At 39.5% G+C, this 17,778-nt stretch overlaps 1 protein-coding gene across 1 annotated transcript in view; it reads left to right on the forward strand.

Moving 5' to 3' along the window:
* LOC104073327 (homer protein homolog 1-like) overlaps positions 1–11,777 on the forward strand; it is a gene marked incomplete at its 5' end in the record, with an annotated part of 20,552 nt that extends 8,775 nt beyond the window's left edge. Inside the window, 3 exons of the mRNA XM_009573046.1 lie at positions 3,626–3,736; positions 5,407–5,487; positions 10,817–11,777. Coding sequence (XP_009571341.1) covers positions 3,626–3,736; positions 5,407–5,487; positions 10,817–11,005 — 381 coding nt within the window. The remainder of the gene's footprint in view (positions 1–3,625; positions 3,737–5,406; positions 5,488–10,816) is intronic.
* Positions 11,778–17,778: the final 6,001 nt, after the last annotated feature.

Consider the following 17,778-nt stretch of genomic DNA (forward strand, 5'->3'; position numbering starts at 1 on the left):
ATCCTTACCTGGATGATAAAATGCAAAATGAAAAAGCAGAGGCTAAGAACAATTTTTTTTTTCTTTTTCAGTCTGAAATATGAAGCCACAGTATTGACTTTTTTCAGATATGCAAGTCAGTGCAGTCTTACAATAGCATAATAGAAGAACCTTGTTTTATCAGTTATTGTTCAAAGACACTTCTTTCAGTCTGAATTTTGTACTGCAAACAAGGCTTAATCACAGGTACATTGCTCAATGTTGCTGTGCAAAGGCTTGAATGATTTATTGAGCCTTACTCTTAAACATGAAACACTGAATGAGGAGATGTCCCTGAAAATAGCACGTGGGAAGGTCAGACTGAAGCATTTCAGCTTCCTTTTATGCCCCCTTCTGTGCATAATGCATAAACAGTTATTTTTAATTATTTTTGGACCACTGGTCATGAGAAAAATAAATTCAATTTGAAACAAGGAAATAGAGCAAGTAAATGCTATCCAGATTTTTGCCTAGAGCTTTATCTTTTGTTATTCTGTTTTCAATTGCATATTCTTTATATCACATCATTTTCCAGCCCATCTTACTCTACAGATTTTTTTGAAAGGGTCACAATATGATTTTCTTTTTTATAGGTACATTCAAGAAGATAACATCATGAAGATATTTGACATCTTTTCAGACCTCTGTAGGAATGGGCATTTTAATAAGACTGCAATTTAAGTAACCCTGTTTTTTTAATTGAATTTGTTCTTTTTTCCAACTTACTGATTTTTCAATGAACAGTAACCAAAACAGTTGAACAATGCATTATTTTCTTGCATAAGCAGTGAAAGATGGACGTTTGCCCAGAGAAAAGCTGAACATCTTTACAACAGTAAGACATCACAGCCCTTTTAGTGTTGGTGACTAATTGCCCTTCTGACAGCAGTTGCCTCTGTTGGCAAGAAGGTTTGTGAGAGCACTCCCTGCTCTGCTCAGGCAAAATTAGCTGTATCTGCTTAAGCAATTTCAATAGGTGTCTTGAATTAGCATGGACTAGAGCGTACCAGGGAGCGTTCATGTAAGCCATGCAGCTGGCGGAGCTGTTGTGGAAGGTGTTTTCAGCCGGCAACAACACACGCAGCCGAGAGCAGTAACATTTCATCCACACCAGTGCAATCCACCAGCCTCCTTGGATTCCAAGCTTGCACCAACACATGCATCCTCTCTCCGTGTACCAGCCCAGAGGAAAACATATGGAGAACAGTGGGGGTCCAAGTGCTTCCTTAGTCACAGGTTGAGACATCTCTGCACACTTGCTTCTAAGGCACTATGTGCTAGAACAGAGGTGGTTTGGGGACTGGGTTTTCTTCTGTTTCTCCAGCTGAGGCTTTTACACTTTGTGTAAATGAGTGTTCACTGTGCCAGTGCTTGGTGAGAGCCAGTGAGTATTGCCAAATGGCAACAGCTTTAAAAGAGAGATTGACCTTCCTGGAGGTTACCATACAATGTTCCAGTCTTCCACAACGGGTGGGAGAGGACCTGACCCTGGGTTCCCCTAACAACCCTATCCCTGGGTTCACAGAGGCTTCCACCTCCAATTCAAGACTCAGTTCAGCAGAAAAGCTTAGAAATGTTTAAAAAGTTAAACATCAGAGGAGTGAAGGTGGGTGAGGTGGGTGAGTTTGACAGTTCCAGCAAAACTTAGGAATGAGCTAGAGCTCTGCATAAACCCGCGATGTCAGAAATACAGGAACCTCCATAAAACTGTGGCAGTTCTGCTAGATAGTGAGGGGTTCTTAACTGGGCAAGATCCTGAGCAATCAAATGTGACTTCAAAATTGGCCCTATTTTGAGCAGGAGGCCTCGACCAGATGATCACCAGGATCCCCTTCCAGCCTAAATTACTCTATGCCTCTGTGATTCTTGTGTATCTAGATGTTAGTTCAGACACTGTGTAGACATAGGTTTATCCCAGTTGGTGTGTTCCAATTCTGCTTGTTTGTGTTTGTGTAATTGTAGTGGTGAATATGGTAACAGTCACAATTGGTAGCAGTCACAAGGAATCTAAATAGATATATTTTTGTGTAATTGAAGCAAGTTGAGAAAATTATTTTAAGACTTCAGTTGTAACGCACAGTGGCGTATAAAACTGAGCAAACTGCTATTACTTTTTGCCATGAGCACTGATATTTCTTTTGGGACAATTCCAGCAAATAAGATAGTTCTTTGGGGTGGGGTGTGGGGTGTTGTGTTACCAAGCTATATCCTCATTCCCTTTACCCCTCCCAAAAATTTGCTGTGATCTCAGTTCGCTACATTTATAAACCAGATCTGCAAAAGTGTCTAGCCACAGTTTTCCCGTAGAAGAAACTAGACTCATCATGGCAGTTACAGAGGGGAAGTTCATGTCCTGTGACTCAGAAAGGAGAAGTTGATAGGGATTTTGTTTTAATTTTCTTGTATTTCATCTTGGCTCTCCTTTGACTTCTCTCTGCACTTAGTAATCTACCTTTTGAGCCTACAGATAGTTCGTAGTCTGAAATTACTGGCATCACAGTGGCTTCACTAGCTAGACTACACTGGTGCTGGAGGGCACCAACCTTGATTCATTGCAGAATTGGGTAGCACTTTGTTCAAAGGAGTTTTTGGGCCAGATTTGTTAGTTACTGTAGGTAGATAGTGCAGCTCTGTTGAAGACTGTTTACCAAGATTGACAGGCTCATATCTTGTGGGAAAAAATGAGTTATTAGGTTTTAAATAGTATTTTTAATATTTTAACAGTTTGTTATTAAACAAAAAGGTTTTAGTGCACGCATCCACACAGACATGCAGTGTGAGAGTTCTCTAATATTTTGATCTGTAATTTGAGATTAACAAAGACTTTTTTGCGTAGACTCTAGCTGTATGGATTTTATTTCTTCAGTGGAGAAGCTATTTTTTGACAACTGTTTATCTGTGAATGGCAGGATATTAACATCTCTTCGATTAAAAAATAAACACTGCCAGGTATCTTAACTTATCCAAGGGCAGATGGAGAGTGTTTGCTGTCTGCTAACAAAGAGGAATTGTGTGAATCCAAATTGTGCCATTAGCTGTTGGCTCTGTGATTGAGAGATGAGATCCGAAACTGGAGGAAGTAAGAAGTTGGCAGCTGTACCTTGGTGGCTGAGTGTCTGCTATTACACTGTTGATGCCGAGTCAGAAATTGAGGCTGTGAAATGTTAATTGGCTTACTAGGAAGCGGGTGAGCATTATGGCTTAGTTGATTAAGACGGTGCAACATTAAAAAGTGTCAGATGGAGAAGTTAGTTAGACAGACAGATCTGTGTTTAATTGTCTAGCCATTACTGTTTCTGAAATGGCAATTCAGCTTCTTTCATAAAATTTTCAATAATTAGTAAGTATAAGTTTTAATTAATGTTCTTTTCAGCCTGCAGCACATGAAATTTATTGTTTCCAAGAAGTCATAGCAACCATTTTATGCTAAACAATTTGTTAAGGAATTTTATACTAATTTCATAAGAACACCTTCACCATTTTAATCAGTATAAGTCACCCAGAACCAAGGGTATATTTCAAATGCATCTATTGATGCAGAGAAGTAATAGTAACTTGAATTTGTTGAAATTAATCCTGTATGTGTTGCTTCTACTTATTTCAACAGGTGACTGAGCTAGAGTGTGTGAGCAGTCAAGCCAATGCAGTCCACACACATAAAACAGAATTAAACCAGACGATACAGGAGTTAGAGTCTACACTGAAGAAAAAAGAAGAGGTATTTGCTAATATTTGTTGTTGGCTTTTCTGTTATGTTATTTCAATATTAAGCTTGTGATAGCTGGTAAATACTGTATTATTTCCTATAGATGTTACAAAGTAAAATTTTTTTCAGCTGCTTGAAATGATTAATATTTTTCCGTGTATGTAATTACGTCAGTTCAATATAGAGCTGGATATCTGAACAACAAAAAAAACTATCATGTGTTCCTGTTGGCTTTTACCAAGCATCTCTGTGTGCAAAAGTAAGTCATAAGTGGTTTCCGCAGAGCGGTCATCACACTGATGCAGTCCAAACTCACTAAGAAGGGAAGCTGTCGTAAGCATGCTTTCCTTTTTCTGGAGAGTAGGGTTTGGAACAAGTAATAGATCAATGCCTTTTTCAGGCCAATCTGTTTTTCAGGCTATGTTAATATAGCTGACTTCTATGATTCCTAAGATCAGCCCTTTCCTTAAATGCATGCCAAGCCCCGGGCCTGAAACTTGATGATATTTATTGTGCCATCTGCCTTGGGCTGGACCAGCAGCAAGAAAATAAAAGGAATTGGAGTAACACCTGCACTAGCACGGGTCCTAGAGGAAAGCAGATTTGTGCCACAGAATGACCAAGAATCGCCCCTTTATGGATAGTAAAAAGGAGGTGGAAGGAGCCGCGTATGAAGGATTATTTGCCCCGTGTAAGACCAGATCCCTTGAGCCCTCCGTGACAGACACAGTGGGCACTGATGTGCATGTTCGGAGGGGCAGCGTGTCTTGCAGGGTCTTGCCTCCAGCAGGGGATTTGTTAGGTGTTTCCAAGGAGGATGCAGAGAGGCACAGTAGTTACAGCATATTCTCCCAAAATGGAACAAAGCCTTTTCCAAACTCCCTCATACTTACGAGATTAGCCTATGAGATTAGGTTGGTCATGTTTCCCATTTTGGTGCCAATTAATTTTTGAATTGTGCCAAGCTCTTGGCTGCAAGGAGATCTTTCCGAAAGGAGTTCTGGGAGGTGAATATGCCCTTCTGGGGAAAAGTACTTAATAGTTTTAATTTTGATACCTTTTAGTTTCATTAACTGTTCTTATTCTTGTCTCCTGAAACTAAACTAAGAAAAGTTTTCTCTTCCGTTCATTATTTTATCTATATTTGTTATTTTTATACTCTATTACTTTCTTCTTGCTAAATTAAAAGTACCATTTTTTGTAGACTCTTTTTACAGAAATCAGTGGTCAAAGCAGGCAATTTTTTGATGCTCAGCCCTGCTGCTAGTGACATAATAAGCAGCTCACAGATGAAAATTGGATTTTTCTCTTGAAAAAATGGGGAGAGATAGATTCTCATAGAATTTAAAGTATAAAATTGTTTCTCTAATTACAAGGACCCTTAATTTTCCAGGAAAAAATTGTTTCAGATCTTTTGTGGGGAGAGGAAAACTTGAGCTTTTATAAAAGAAAATGCTTATCTGTATTGTTGTTTATTCACAATGGAATTGCTGGTTTGGGACTCTGATTTAGGACTATTGAGAGCAGGGCTTCAACTTCATGTGCTGTGATGGGCACTAGCCAACTGCCAGTTTTGGTATCATTGCAACGGCTCGCTCAGGAGAAGAAGCGGTAGCCAGCTTACCTGCACTGAGGCCAAGCCAGGTAACGTGTTGCTAGCAAGGTTGTTTCTTCTCCCTTAGGAAATAGAAGGATTGAAACAAGAAATCGACAATGCCAGAGAGCTCCAGGCACAGAGGGATTCTCTGACCCAGAAGTTACAGGTGAGCTATAGTGCATCATCTTAATTTAGAGAGAAGGGGAAAATAATCATCAAGTGAGCAGTTCACATCAGCAACTTGTGCTATATTCACTGAAAGTGCCAGCTAAATATGTAAGTTAGACTGCATTGCAAAGTGGTGGGTTGGGATGATCCTTAGGAATTTGTATCAAAATTTCCACCTGCTGTAAGTTGCTATTTTTCCCCGAGGGAACAGACCCAAATTTCATTTACAAGTCCACAGAGTACTCTCAGGCTAGCAGATGTCCTTCATCGATACATGTCCTGGGCAGTTCTGGTCTCATTTTCACTGCAGTGTCTTCCCATAGGTCTTGCATGCCACTGAAACTGTCAGGCTGTGTATCATCAAGTTGGGATGAATTTGTATTCAGCTTCTAAACATGCCCTGAGAAAGTAAAGGTTAAAACGTTTGTGTGAAGTACAGACTTTATTATTTAGAATCATTGTGTTTTTACTGGGTTTTCTGGGTTGTTCTTTACTGTGTGTGAAGCCAGATACCTCAGCCTTCTGGAATCAGTGTGCCCTCAGTATACCGTCCCTTGCTACGTCTAAGCTCTTGTCTTTCTGTCGCTGGGCTGACCAGCCAGCACATACCCACCTCCTTTGTGAAACCTGCCTTTGCAATGAGGCTGACCCAAAGCTTAGGTGGGTTAAACTCTGAATTCAACTTCAGAGTTTTGATAGGACTGGAAACTCAGGCACTGAATAGCTCCAAATCCGAAGTGCTGAAAGGTGACCCTCGCTGTGGCTCAACCTAAATCATGCTGAAAGCAAGCCCCATCAGACTAGCCACAGCTTGAAAATCATTGAACAGGTATTCTTTGAAACGCGTTACCTGAATTGGAACTTTCTCGAATCTCATTTTATCCTACAGAATAATCCACATAAGAACAAAAGGAGTTAATTCATTTTTCCCCATTCTTAAGTCAAATTATTTGGAAAAAGTATGTTATTACTTTAAACAATCTTTAAAGATTGTTTTGAATACACCTGAGCTTGCCTGTTCCACTATTCAAAAAATTGTTGCTGACTTTAGGTTAAAAATGGGAGTTTTCAGCTGAAAAGGTGCTTACCTGAGAGACTCAAAAGGGAGATTATAATGAAAGTTGGAAATTGTTCTAGCAGTAGCATATGCAAGAATTTCAGTGTGAGATCATGTGAAAAGTAATAGTGAGCCAGGAATTAGCTATCCTTAGCAAGCAGAATTATGAGAGACTAGTAAGAGATGAAAGTTAGAAAATGCTAAGTTTTTATTAAAATTTGTATTTTATAAAGTTGGTACCTTCCTTTTGGTATATTTATATCTTTAGTAACCAAATGGATATATTATGTATATATGTCCATATGTCACATTGTAGGCGATCAATTTCTGAGAATAATTCTGTATGGTTATATTCAAGGAAATTTAAAGCTCACTTAGGATCTGAGTTAAAAGTTGCCTTTCTTAAGCTTAAAGCTTGTTACTGACCCGATGCAGCCCATCTAAAAGATCTTGAGTCTTTGCTTTGCTGTAGTCATGCTGCTTTCATTATACTGGCCTTCTCTGAGCCACTTCACCCTACAACTGTGACGTCAGTGAAATGGTGTTTTCTTCTGTAGCTCCAGACTAACCACCTCACATCTGTTCACTTAGTTGACTCATCATCTGTTTTCAGGGTGATCATCTCCAGGGTCCGTGTCTGTTCGTCTCACTCTTTTTTCTTCTGCTTTATTTTTTCCCTCTTGTGCTTGCAAATGGGTTATGTAACTCTAAAATATTTTGGAATGTAGCCTGTATGAAAAATGCTATACAAAGAAATTGCTATTTCAAGGTGTATTACATTTCTGACACACTCGTATCAGGGAATGAATTAGAAATCCATCGTTGGCAAATTCCAGTGAAAAGCAGTATGTTATCACTGTGAAGGGTAAGTATCGAGGCCCTTGTTACTTAATAATTTCATTAACAATGTGGAGAAGACATATCAATGAGTCATGATCAGTGTGACTCTCACAGTAAGTCAAAATATCTTTATTACTATGGCTGATTCCTAAATGTAGCTGTGGTGTATGGTTTGAATATTTTATTCGGATCCTTGCACTGAATTCCACAAAAGATTACTACAGTGCAAACAACAAACGTAACTTGTTAATAATTTATTTCTTTTCTAAAAGAAATAATGTATGAGAAATGATTGCTGTAAGAAGAGCTTGAAAAAACAGTGTAAAATACACCTTGCAAAGGGCCTGAACGTATCGGAAGAATCAGTTTATTGTTAGATGAGATTAACTGCAAATAAAGTGAAATGACACAGCTGGGGGAATAGATTACATTACATGGACACCTCTCCACTTCTTCCAATCAAGAAGTAACGGTTTTGAGATAGACTGATTTGTAATAGAAAGCTGTACATGAGCTGTACATGAACTTGTAATGCAATACTATTGCAAAAATCATTAATACTAATCTAGGGTAAATGTGTGTAAGGATCAAATGTAAAATTTGGGAAGAAGTATTTTCCAGAAATTAAAAGCAACAGCTCCTGGCATATTTCAGTTAGTTCTACTTCCCATACATCATTAAATATGTTAAGCATAAGTTAGGGAAAATTAAGCAGGGGGAAGTGTGGAAGAAAGTATATCTGAGGAAATGTTTGGGAAGCTAAACGTGTATGGATTAGCAAAAAGATGTCAAGAATGGAATATAAATAAAATATGCAAGCTGGAAGTTTAAACAAAAGAAGGGAGCTCTGATTTGAAGAGATACAGGGCAAGGACTAGCAATGGAGAGTTAGCTTTTTGCTAAATATGTATGGAAGTTCCTACATCTAACATAAAGCTTTTGTTTTTACCTGAGTGCTCCCACCTTAACGGCTCACAGCAGAACAATTCCTCAGTTTAAGAGCATCTGAAGGGGGCATGAAAGATGATCTTCAGTGCTAGATACAGGCCAATGGGATGCTCTTCAGGCCCAGATATCGCGAAATAAAACTGTATTATCTATCCGTGGATTTGTTCCAAAATGGTCCCTTTCATCTCTGGCTTGCCTACTTACAGAAATTAATTATTTCTGGGGTAAGAGCCGTGGCAAGGAGAATTCCTAGAGCACACACATTTGGTGAGTAGAGTGACAGGAGAAGCAGGATGCGTGAGCAACCATGGAAAAACAGCAGTTGGTTTTGTGTGAGCTAAAGGAAGGGCTGTGTCATCCCTGCAGAGCTGAGAGGACCTTGAACTTCTCTTTTTGTCCTGTACTGCAGTCACTTGGCCACAGAGGGTCTTGAAACCGTGCAGGTGGTACTTGTCAGTACTCAGTTTGGAGGGCAGGAGTATGCTCAATGAAGGAGAGCCTTCAGAGGGTATGGCTGGGTTATAATCAGTTAGCTTGTTTGTTTATAGCAACGGTGGGGTAGCTAATCACTACATAAGCATGTATGTATTTTAATTTATGTTGTTTCTACAAGTACTCTTTTCAGTTAGCTTCCTTTAGTGCTTTGGCAGCTGTATTGTTCAGTGTTAAACAGATCAAACTAATTTTTCTCACGGTCCTGGCAGCAACGGGTAATTCCTGCTCTCAGCTGTGCTGTTCAAGACCAGTGCCCAAAACTCTGTGATTTTTAACTTGCCCATTTAGAAACAAGAAGTAAGGGAGGTATTCAAGTTCAGCTTGGACGTAACCCTTGGCTGCACAAGCAGCCACAGTTATGAGGAGATCAGGTTCCTGAGGCTCTGCCTTCACCTGCACCACTGCTGGGGTGCTCCCCAGCGCTTCCCCACTGCAGAGGCTGGGAGCCGAAACTGAGCCCTGGCCACATCACCCCCTCCCTCCTCTGGCCAGGGATGCAGCGGCCAATGGACACTGCCATCAGACCCCTCCACGGGTGGAAACGTGTCTTGGGCCACGGACTTTGACACAAGGCTGCCCTTTTATACCTGTTACTCTTGACTGCCCAAATACATATTCTGTATGGGTCAGGATGTTTCTTATGGTTAGCTGAGATCTCTCTAATGTAAACATGAATATATTTGGTAGCTTTGAGAAGAATCGTAACAAAAACAGTGAGAGAGTGGGAGGGCAGAAAAAGGAGTCGCTCGTGCTGGGAGCAGTGACTGCTGCCAAATCTCCCTCCCTATGGCTGTGTGAAACTAGTTGCTGTTTCAGAGCAGGCCCGTTAAAGCTTTCTGACACGAAGCCGCTGTAAAGGGAGGTAGTGTTGAAAAAATGTTAATCTATGTAAGTACGAATTCATCATGCACTTTTCCAGAGAATGGCTGCACAGGGTGTATGGTGTACTAAATACACTGTCCCTGTGCTGCCTTTGAAGGTGCTTTTTAATAACTGAAATTACAAAATTTAGTATGGATTTACAAGACATGCAATGAATGGAGCAAATAACAATATGCTATTCCAGGCCCACGTGACTGCTACATTAGTAGTTCGATAGAAGAGAGGGCACGTGGTTTGCATAAAGCCGAGCAGCCATGATCCCCCTCCCCTGTGAGGGGTCCCAGCGGGCTGGCGCTGGGGGCCTCCTCTTCTTCGTGAATGAGAGCTGAGCTTGCTCAGGGTCAGATCCCCTCAGCTGTGCGTAACATGCCACTGCTTCGTCTTTCCACCCGCTGTATGGGAACAGCTTGTCCATAGGGCACTGGTGGTGGGCGCTTTCCCTGCTCCCACAGCGGCACTGCTGCTGCGCTGGGGCTGGCAGGTGGGTGCTCCGGGGCACTGTGCAGCAGGACAAGACGTTCAGCTTGCACTTGCTGGTTTAAATTTGTTGCTATCAATGTCACCTTGACATCAGTATTGCTAGTTTATGCTTCTGTCTTAATTTTCAGGGTGAAAAGGCCTATAATGTGGGACAGGAGTAAGGTAGTACTCCTCCATCCATAAAGCAGTATTCTAGATGAGTTTTTGTATGAGACCATTTGATGGGGACTATGTCCTTGAGCAATTCATGTAGTCTAAACCAGGGAATACTTGAACTTAAGTAAGCCTTTGAGAAGCTGTTTTCAGTAGGTGGCACATTTCTGAATGATAGAAGCAATAATTTACCTGAATGAGTAAGTATATCGCATCCATTGTTCACTGACTAAATTTTACCCCTCTCCAAAAGTTTCTGTCCTTCAGATGAATTACTGAAAAAATGGAGGAAGTGGTAGTACATACTCAATCATAATAACAATTTGGGTTCTGGTTTTGGCTTAGAGGAAACTGTAAAGGATCACAAATTGTTTTAAAAACCAGTTGACAAAAATAGCACATGAAAACCAGGAGGATAGACTGCTTTCTGTTTGCAGACAAGACATTAACATGTTATGTATTTTCTCTGAAGGAAGTAGAAATTCGAAACAAAGACCTGGAAGGCCAGCTGTCTGATCTAGAGCAACGTCTGGAGAAAAGTCAGAATGAGCAAGAAGCTTTTCGCAATAACTTGAAGACACTTTTAGAAATTCTTGATGGAAAAATATTTGAACTTACAGAGTTACGAGATAACTTGGCCAAGCTAATAGAATGCAGCTAAAGAAAATGGGATTTCAGTGCCAATCAGCTTAAAGATGCACTGTCTCTCTTCATAGGACTTTGTTGGGCTCTGCATCAAAGTTGCACAAAATTAGAAAATGCTCCTCTGAGAGGGCTTGTTTTAAATTTGAGTCGAATTTCAATGTACAATTTAGAACTCAGCTTGTAGCTAGTTGAAGAAAAAAACAACAAACAAAAAACTTGAATTACAAATTACCTCCTTGTACATTATTGGCCATAGATAACTTGAAAGATATTAACAGTAATTGAATACAATCCTTTTCTAATTATCAGTGATGGAAGAATTAGCAGTGTCCCAGGTCACATCCCCTTTTTGTGATAGACACAATATAGGTTACCTGCTGTTTTATTTATTTAAAATATTTAATTGCTGTGTTTTGTGCAAGAACTTAGTGATGACAGCCCTGTATTTTGTTGTTCTTAATAATTTCTCAGGATACTTTGCACTGTGGAGAAGCAGTGCCATTACCAATTTATTCTTGCCAGGAGTGAGAGAGAGTTGCATCTTTAATTGAAACAAAGTTACTATAACTGCTTGTATAAAGTTCTTCCTTTTGGGGTTTTTTTGTTTGGTTGGTTGGTTGTTTTTTGGGTTTTTATATATATATATACTGGAAGATACCGTATTTCTTTATGCAGCTTACTCTGGTGTTCTACAATATTGTCCAATGTAAGGTTTACTTTTTCATATGAATTCCATGTAATTGCGGTGAGATACTATCTTCCACTTAACTATATTTTGAAGCCAACCAATGATGGAAGGTGAGTCCCCCAGAAAAAAAAAAAAAGGCAAAAAAACCCTGAGAATTTTAAATGTAAAATTTGACATGCACAGATAACAAGGAATAGCCAGTCGTTTGTTTTCTGGCCTTGATACATATATCGAATATGTATGTTCAATTAACTGTTAACCTGTTCTGCAGGAGAGTTTTTCAGAATGCCACATGAATTTCAGGTTTTGTGAATAATGGCTTATGGGGAGCACTGTTTTATTACAGATTGCATTAAGGGTATAGAGCTATTGCAATGGATTACTCGTACACTGAGCTTGTCCAGCCAAGAAAGCTGTTTCTAGAAGTTTTGTTGTCATAGCAAATTGAAATGGAGACATGTTTACTCTTTTATGGGTCTTCATATCACATGTTTATTGAAACTACACCAGGCAATATTCTGAACTGTTAACTAAATGTTTAAAAACAGGAAATTGAATTCAATTATCCTCAGTGAGCAGGTTTTAAAGTTGTTTTGATGTAATTTTAACAGACTTTTGGCAAACTCACATTTCTTTATATAATAGATTTATTTAAAAAAAAAAACTCTTTGAAAGGTAAGCCAAGTGTCATGTGTCTTGCATCAAAGTGCATTCTTGCCATAAATTGCTTGTAATGTTGAAGAGGGCTTTTTTAAAATGTATGAATGAGTGTCAGACTTCAGAGTCAAAAGATGCACGGACCTTTGTTTGCTCCCCAAATTAATTTGAATGTTAAACATGAAATCTAGCTGCTTATTAAATTTGTACAACACAATTTTCTCCACTAAGAGATTGCTATTCAAAACTAGAAAAGATAAGTTTGTTTTCATGTGTGTACTGTGTGTATATACCATATAATACACACAGGTTCTCATTTATATTAGAAATACATGCTTTATTTCTAAAATATTGGGTTTTTTCTTTACTAGTGATTTATCAGGTCTGCCCTGACTAGTCAGGAAAATAGTTTAGGTCGAATGCTAAACCGTCATGTATTATACGGTATGTAATGAACACAATGTTTAAGTTTTCTCCATCTTTTTAGGGTATTTTCTCACTTATTTTATTTATTAAAGGGGTGGGGGGAGCTTGGTTCAGCGTGCTAGTAGTTGAAAACTTTGTGGTGAGCTACGTATTTTTCATTCGGTGGATTTTAGATGGTGGTGTGTATTATCTTCATCAGGTCCAGATGAGCAGATACGACCAATTTTTAATTTACTTGGGGATGTTTGGGCCGGGTTCTCCTGTCACTTGAGCTGCTGTAAACCAGAAGTGTCCTTGATGCGATGTCAGCAACATTCAATTGGCATAACATCTGTGGAAGTGCAAGGAGAATCTGGCCTGTTAATGCTCAGTGGACATCATAAGGATGAAGAAAGAATAAAAACACAGAAAGTTGATGATGGAATAAATGTAATATTATTTTTAATGATACTATTATTGACATTTTTAAAGATATGATGTCATTTACATGTGGGAAAATAGTGGACAGAAATATTTCCACTTAAATTTTGTGAATATGTGTGGTACCTGAGTATTTCTATGTATACGTACACACACATATGTATATACAGAACATGGAAAAATTTAGATGTGCACATTTTTAATATTTTCCTATTGAAATTAAATTTAAAATTGGAAATTGATACTTGAGAATTTCTTTTCTCATAGAGTAGATACGCTTCATTTCTTTTTTTTAAATAATAATACAATTACTGAGGGCTGCACCTTTGAATTCCCAAATAGTTGCCAAACATAAATATGGGATAAGGTGGACATACGTGCACATATAAATAAAATCCTATTGCTAAGACTATTTTTAATGTTTAAGTGCAGTAGGTGAGTGTTTAGAAACTGTGACCTAAAGTTCATGCTTAGGTGGCTATACCTACTGTAGCCTCTCCACTTCTGTTTTAAGATCAAAGTTTGCCTGTTTGAAACGTTACTTTCCCAGAGACAGGTATTTATACATTGTATCTATCTGTGATGAAACTATGGGAGTATGTATAACATGGAAACAGCGTTAAGTGCTATAGCCTAAAACATGACCATGAACTTGCACTATAGGAGAGAGCAGTCACATCACGTGTAACTTACTGTATCGAACTACAGTCTTGTTAAAAAAAAAAGGCAAAAAGAATTACCAAAAAACCCAACAGAAATACCCAACAAAAGAAAAGGCAACAACAGTTTTTTTGTTTTGAAATACACTTGCTGTTCTCTGGAGAATGTACTTTTACTCTTTATTTTTTTCTTAAAGCTTTTTCAAGTATGTGCAAGTGACAGCAGCAGCTACCTTAATCTTTCAGGTGCTACTGGATTTTGCATTAGCGTGTTATGTTGTGAAATCCTGACTTTGACATAAAAGATTTTTGTAAGTATTTCCCCGTCTGGATAGTTAGTTTTTGGAGTGTCTTGTTCATAATCCATATGCCTCAATGATCCAGAAATTGCATTTTTCTATGTGGTCAAAGTAAAACGTGTGAATTAATCTGTCTGTTACAGACTGGGAATTTCTTTTCCTGGCTAATATATCCAGGAAAGAAGAGAACAAAATGAACTGATAATGCAGATATGCTGTTATAAGGTCTCTAAGAAAATACATTTTCAGGTAAAATATAAATAAATAAAGGGCTAAACCAGATGTAACACAAATAAGTATCGTTTAATGCTATCAGAGGCATTCCCAGGATAATTCCTTTAAAGAAAACCCTGCAAGAATGAACAATGTGTCAATTAAAGATTAATATTTTGGGACGTGTCTTTTCAGTTGTCAGTTGTGAAAGGTTTCTGGTTTCTGCTCATTTTTCTACCAGTTAGGGATTAACTTCAGGTTTACCTTCGATGAGAGGCTAAACCTCAATTCGTTCTATCATCTTTTATATTCTGTACTGAAGTGGCTACTGAACAGCGCTCTGTGAGCACCGCATTCAAAAGTCAAAATCAAAACCTTTTTCAGAAATACCGCATGGAGAGAGGAATGGAAAACTGTTGCAGACCTTAATTCTCTGCAGAACTGGGGATGTCAGTAAAAGCACTTAATTTGGTTGATTGCAGAAATCTTGGATCTTGAGGCCGAAGATAAATCTGATTAGAGATTAGGTCTGGATGTCAAAAGACAATTAAAAAAAGGACCATCAAGAAATTCTGTCCAAACGCGCGTAGTTCAGTCTTGGTAACTGGACATGCCAGCTAAGTGCACGGCTATACACTGATTTTTTTCAGGAAATGGACCCAATTCTGCAAAGCAATGTTCAAATTGTCTTGTTTACATTTTCTTAGTAATGCTGCATATGTGCACTACCTCTGAATGGTGCTAAGCAGAGAACATATCACGGAATAACAGATATTTTTTAAAATCTCTATTTTTGCTTAGTAGCCTTAGTTCCTTGTTTTACACCACTTACTTCAGATAAGTAGGATTAATTTTCCCCATTATATTAAATGTTTGGGAACAATTAACAGAGTTTTGTGTTAGATCCTGGGAGTCAGTTCAGCTCATGTTCCACTGTTGGGCCGTGCAACGTAGCCAGAAAGCAGGTGCAACTGTTTATGTCACAATACCTGCAATACCTCTAGATACTACAGATAGAAGTGGGTTTCCACACCACGTGGGGTCTCGTAGCTTGCCCGCCACAACCTCTCAGGGACCTGTAGCTGCCAGTACTCCCTCTGCACTGCTGGCAGCTCATCCTAGGACCAAAGAAACACAAGCGTAATTTATACCCACTTTCTCCCTTATTGCCGGGTCTTGCAGAAGCGAAGCTTAGCTGCAGCAATACATCTGGCAGCTTGTGTCATTTTCAGATACAGGCGTGGGAAGGAGGAGTAATCATCAAAGGTGGTTTAGGTTTGGGGCGGGGCGGGGGGGAACGCAGAGTTGTCAAAAAGATTCTCTGACATGGAGCCGATAGCTGTAAAATAGGCAAGCATAGTTTGCATAGCGAAGGACAGACCACCTGAACGGTGCAGCAGCAACAAAAAGTTCATTGGAGAGGATCTTGCTTTCCTTAGGTATTCACATCATGCTAATGTTGAGCACACCTGGCTTGCCCCAAAACTCTGCTCTGATTGCTATAGGATTCTCGAGGTCAGCATTAGGTGTGTGTTTCATGAACACCAAAGTCCTGGCAGTCTGCAAACCCCACATCCTTTCAGTCTTTTATCTTCACAACTCTAGAGGTTTGGTATTGGCATTAGTTATCGGTGGTGGTTGACAACACACCCTATTTTTTCCTGCCATCAGTTCCTATCACCTGTGGTGTTTGTGTAACAAAGTTCTGAGCTGGGTTTTGGGGTTTTTCTTTCTTTTCTTTTAACTTTAAAGTAGTTTCAGACCTTGTCCATCCCTGCTCTGGGGATTCTCATCTGCTCTCATCCAAGTCTCATCTCACTGCATGGATCCAGCAGTGTGTCAGCCGCTTTTGCTTCCACTAGATTGGGAGTAGCAACCTAGAAGTTTTTTTGGAAGAGGACTTGCATTTCTGTGACTGGTAATTCTTGAAGAGGAAGAATTTTGTCCCAGTAGATCAAGAAGGAGGCAGAACCCGGGACCTTCACAAACAATACGTGCATCCAGGTGCTAAGGGGAGAGGAAGAGCTACGCTGACAAGGTATGTTTAAGTATAATCTGCGTGTATGGATTTCCCCCTTTTGAGTTAAATACGGTCGTGCAGATATTTGCAAGCTTAAGATTTTCAGAGAGGGAACAAGACCTTTGAAATTCTCTGAGTCTGGATTGTATTTTGTTAAATGATGATGGGAATTTTCTCTAAACTAAACAAAAGAAATGGGAAGCAAAATGATCTTGTACTTCCCTGCAAGAGAGACATCACAGCCTTTGCCTATGGATGGAAATGTAAAAATTAAATCTACTTTCTGTGCATCTGGATATACTGTTATTTTTATAATTCCAGCAGTGTTGTTTCTCAGGAATCTGCAGCAATGGGAACCAGAAATCTGTATCAGTGAAAGGCACAGCTCTCTCTTTGACTTCTTTTCTTAGTGAGGGGAGCCAGGATAGTAATGTGTAGTTGAGTGACTCAAAGTAGTATCTAGTCTGAGCATCCTGCACCGAGTCCCTACTGCTCAGCCTCACTGCTACACCCTGCTAGCTGTGTGGAAGCTAGCCCAAACGTGGCGGCACTTGCTGCTCTTGCTGTGTGTCCCAGAAGCAACCCTGGAGGGTTTGTTGTTGTCCTTTGTTCAGAAGCTGCTGGTTTGAACTGTAGCCCCGTCGTTACCAGTTGAGCCCTTTTGCTCCAGAGCATTCTGCACGTTTGGAGGTTTGCTTGCAGGGGGAGAATACAGAGGGGAAATTTCATTCTGCGGATCTGAAAGAAGCAGAGTAATGTGCTGGTTTGATATAAGTACCTTTTCCCCACCTCTTTGAAAGAAAAAGAAATTATGAAAGCTTTATTTGGGGTGGTTATTGTTATCATTTGAACCCACAAGTCAAGAATCTTTATCCTGTACTTCTTGTATTTTTCCTTTTTTCTATCTATGTTCTTTTCTCCTGCGTAACGTGGAGCAGCCAAGCACGTGTTTACAATAAATGTAAGAAAGTCCTAAGCTGCTTATGGAATGAGATGCATAAACATCCAGTGTCCTGCTCAGCAGGCAGGCACAAGAGCAACCCAAACAAAAAAACACAGAAAGGTATCTGTAGGTATGGGGGTGCTGTCTGTTGTGCGTGAACATCTCTTAGCCTCAGTGAAGGAGTCGGCCAGCCAAAGAATCCAAGAGAAGAGGCAATGAAGAAGCATCGGGGATGTTCTAAAAAAGTATTACTGAAGCATGCCGCGAGGAAGTATTTTGAATCAAAGCTGGCTAAATCAGTGAGCAATGCAAGTATTTTCAGAAGACAGGAGTTTGTATGCTCTTTATGGATGATGACGATTGCAGAAATAGAAAATTCCTGTAAGGTGTGTCCTCAAGTCAAAATACAGTAATGTGTCAGGATTGGCACGCTGTTTTTGGAAGAAACTAAGCTGATTTTCCTG

The sequence above is a fragment of the Fulmarus glacialis genome, unplaced genomic scaffold (genome assembly GCF_000690835.1).
Source record: "Fulmarus glacialis isolate BGI_N327 unplaced genomic scaffold, ASM69083v1 scaffold24032, whole genome shotgun sequence".
NCBI classification, from domain to species: domain Eukaryota; kingdom Metazoa; phylum Chordata; class Aves; order Procellariiformes; family Procellariidae; genus Fulmarus; species Fulmarus glacialis.